At 33.9% G+C, this 2,831-nt stretch overlaps 1 protein-coding gene across 1 annotated transcript; it reads right to left on the bottom strand.

The window, feature by feature from the left end:
• Positions 1-411, bottom strand: LOC126630110 (probable histone H2B.1). Its single transcript, XM_050300259.1, has one exon. It carries the CDS (start codon positions 409-411, stop codon positions 1-3), a length of 411 nt encoding a protein of 136 aa, XP_050156216.1.
• Positions 412-2,831: the final 2,420 nt, after the last annotated feature.

Here is a 2,831-nt window from a genome sequence, read left to right on the forward strand (position 1 = left end):
TCAAGAGCTGGTAAACTTAGTCATAGCGTGTTTGGCGAGCTCACCGAGGAGTACGCGTCTCACGGTGGTCTGGATTTCCCAGGAAGTGATCGTGGGCTTCTTATTGTACCTCTCGAGCCTAGACGACTCCTGGGCGATCTTCTCGAAGATGTTATTGATGAAGTTGTTCATGATTCCCATAGCCTTACTAGAGATCCCGATGTTAGGGTGGACCTGCTTCAGCACCTTGAAGATGTAAATCTTGTAGGTCTCCACGCTTTTCTTCGATCTCTTCTTCTTCTTGTCTCCGGCGACGGCTCCGACCTCCTTTGGGAGCTTCTTTCCAGCCTTAGGCTTCTTCTCGGCGAGGGCTTTCTCCGCCACGACGGACTTCTTCTCCTTTGCTGGCTTCTTCTCGACTTTGGGCGCCATTGATAAAGTTGGGTGACATAAAAGTTCGCGGATTTGGGGATTGTTCAATTTGGATTGAAAGACTGAGAGTTGGATATTTTTAAGATGGACTGAAAAGGTGAGGATAGTTTGTTTTTACACAATGGGAGCGGTTGGATTCTATTGGCTAAAGTGGTTTGACGAGGATCGCTGTCTGGAATGTGATTTTGGCCGTGGATTGGGTTTGGGAAAGTTCAAAATTGACGGTTGCGATGTGTTAAGCTGGATCAAGCGGATTGGTGCCGGATCGGTGAGTTCAAGTGGAATTGGACGGTGGATACTTTCTGAATGAAATTGACAACAGACGGCTGAGATGCGGGATTGATCGATGACATCAAATAGTAAAATTAGAAATATCAAATAGTAAAATTTGGGTGACATCTGATAAAATTTTAAAAAAGAAAAATTCATTCAAATTATACAATATTTTACAACAAAAAATAATAAAAGAATTGATTCTTACCGACTGTGAACTTGGTTTATATCCCCAAGAAAATTGGAAACCTTAAAACCATTGCACAAGAGAAATGCGTAGAAGATTCTAAAGTGAAATTTTTTATGAGCTCTACCACCTTATGTTTTTTTGTATAATGTTTTATAATCTTGACGATACAGAAATTAATGTTAAAGTATAAGATGACAGAGATTTCATGATGAAGCTCACTTTAAGATAATTTTCTTAGAATTTCTCGTTAATAACTGTCGAAAAAATTTGTCCCATTACTTGATCTCTGAATGTTTTTTTTTTTTGCGATTTTTGGCGTATGCAATCTTAAAGCATATACAAACAAGTTTGACGGTTGGATCGTTAAAATTAGTTTTGTAGAATGCATATCAAATCAAAACGATAGATTCACTAACACTTAGAGTTTATTTATACTTTCATTAAGTATAACATAAGATTTTGTGGTATCCACTAGTGTAAATATTTTAAATTGAAGATCGAGTTCATTCATTGTATTCATATAGGGTCAAGGAGTGTAGCTGTAAAAAATCATCAAAATCGGAGTTAAAATAACCGTTAAATTGTGATTTTTCGTTGAAAACTGTCGAAAAGTTTTGTCCCGTTACTTGATCTCTGAATGTTTTTTGTTTTTGCGATTTTTGGCGTGTGCGATCTTAAAGCATATACAAACAAGTTTGATGGTTAGATAAATTAGTTTTGCAGAATGCGTATCCCATCAAAGCGATAGATTCACTAACATTTAGAGTTTATTTATACTTTCATTAAGTATAACATAAGATCCACTAGTGTAAATATTTTAAATTGAAGATCGAGTTCGTTCATTGTATTCATATAGAGTCAAGGAGTGTAGCTATAAAAAATCATCAAAATTGGAGTTAAAATAACCGTTAAATCGTGATTTTTCGTTGATAACCGTCGAAAAGTTTTGTCCCGTTACTTGATCTCTGAATGTTTCTTTTTTGTAATTTTTGGCGTATGCGATCTCGAAATATATACAAACATGTTTGACGGTTGGATCGCTGAAACTAATTTTGTAGAATGCGTATCCCATCAAAACAATAGATTCACTAACACTTAAGAGTTTATTCGTACTTTCATTAAGTATAACATAAGATTTTGTGGTATCCACTAGTGTAAATATTTTAAATTGAAGATCGAGTTCATTCATTGTATTCATATAGAGTCAAGGAGTGTAGCTGTAAAAAAATCATCAAAATTGAAGTTAAAATAACCATTAAATCGTGATTTTTCATTGATAATCGTCGAAAAGTTTTGTCCTGTTACTTGATCTCTGAATGTTTGTTTTTTGTAATTTTTGGTGTATGCGATCTCAAAGTATATACAAACATATTTGAGGGTTGGATCGTTGAAATTAGTTTCGTAGAATGCGTATCCCATTAAAACAATATATTTACTACCACTTAAGAGTTTATTCGTACTTTCATTAAGTATAACATAAGATTTTGTGGTATCCACTAGTGTAAATATTTTAAATTGAAGATCGAATTCATTCATTGTATTTATATAGGGTCAAGGAGTGTAGTTATAAAAAAATTATCAAAATCGGAGTTAAAATAACCATTAAATCGTGATTTTTCGTTGATAACCGTTGAAAAATTTTGTCCCGTTACTTGATCTATGAATGTTTGTTTTCTGTAATTTTTGGCGTATGCGATCTCGAAGTATATACATACATGTTTGACGGTTGGATCGTTGTAACTAGTTTCGTAGAATGCGTATCCCATCAAAACAATAGATTCACTAACACTTAAAGAGTTTATTCATACTTTCATTAAGTATAACATAAGATTTTGTGGTATCCACTAGTGTAAATATTTTAAATTGAAGATCGAATTCATTCATTGTATTCATATAGGGTCAAGGAATGTAGTTGTAAAAAATCATTAAAATCAGAGTTAAAATAACCGTTAAATCG

The sequence above is a fragment of the Malus sylvestris genome, chromosome 7, assembly GCF_916048215.2.
Source record: "Malus sylvestris chromosome 7, drMalSylv7.2, whole genome shotgun sequence".
NCBI lineage: Eukaryota > Viridiplantae > Streptophyta > Magnoliopsida > Rosales > Rosaceae > Malus > Malus sylvestris.

What these genes read in the sequence shown, in the direction of transcription:
- LOC126630110 (XM_050300259.1), bottom strand. Translation starts at nt 411, where the DNA reads ATGGCGCCCAAAGTCGAGAAGAAGCCAGCAAAGGAGAAGAAGTCCGTC.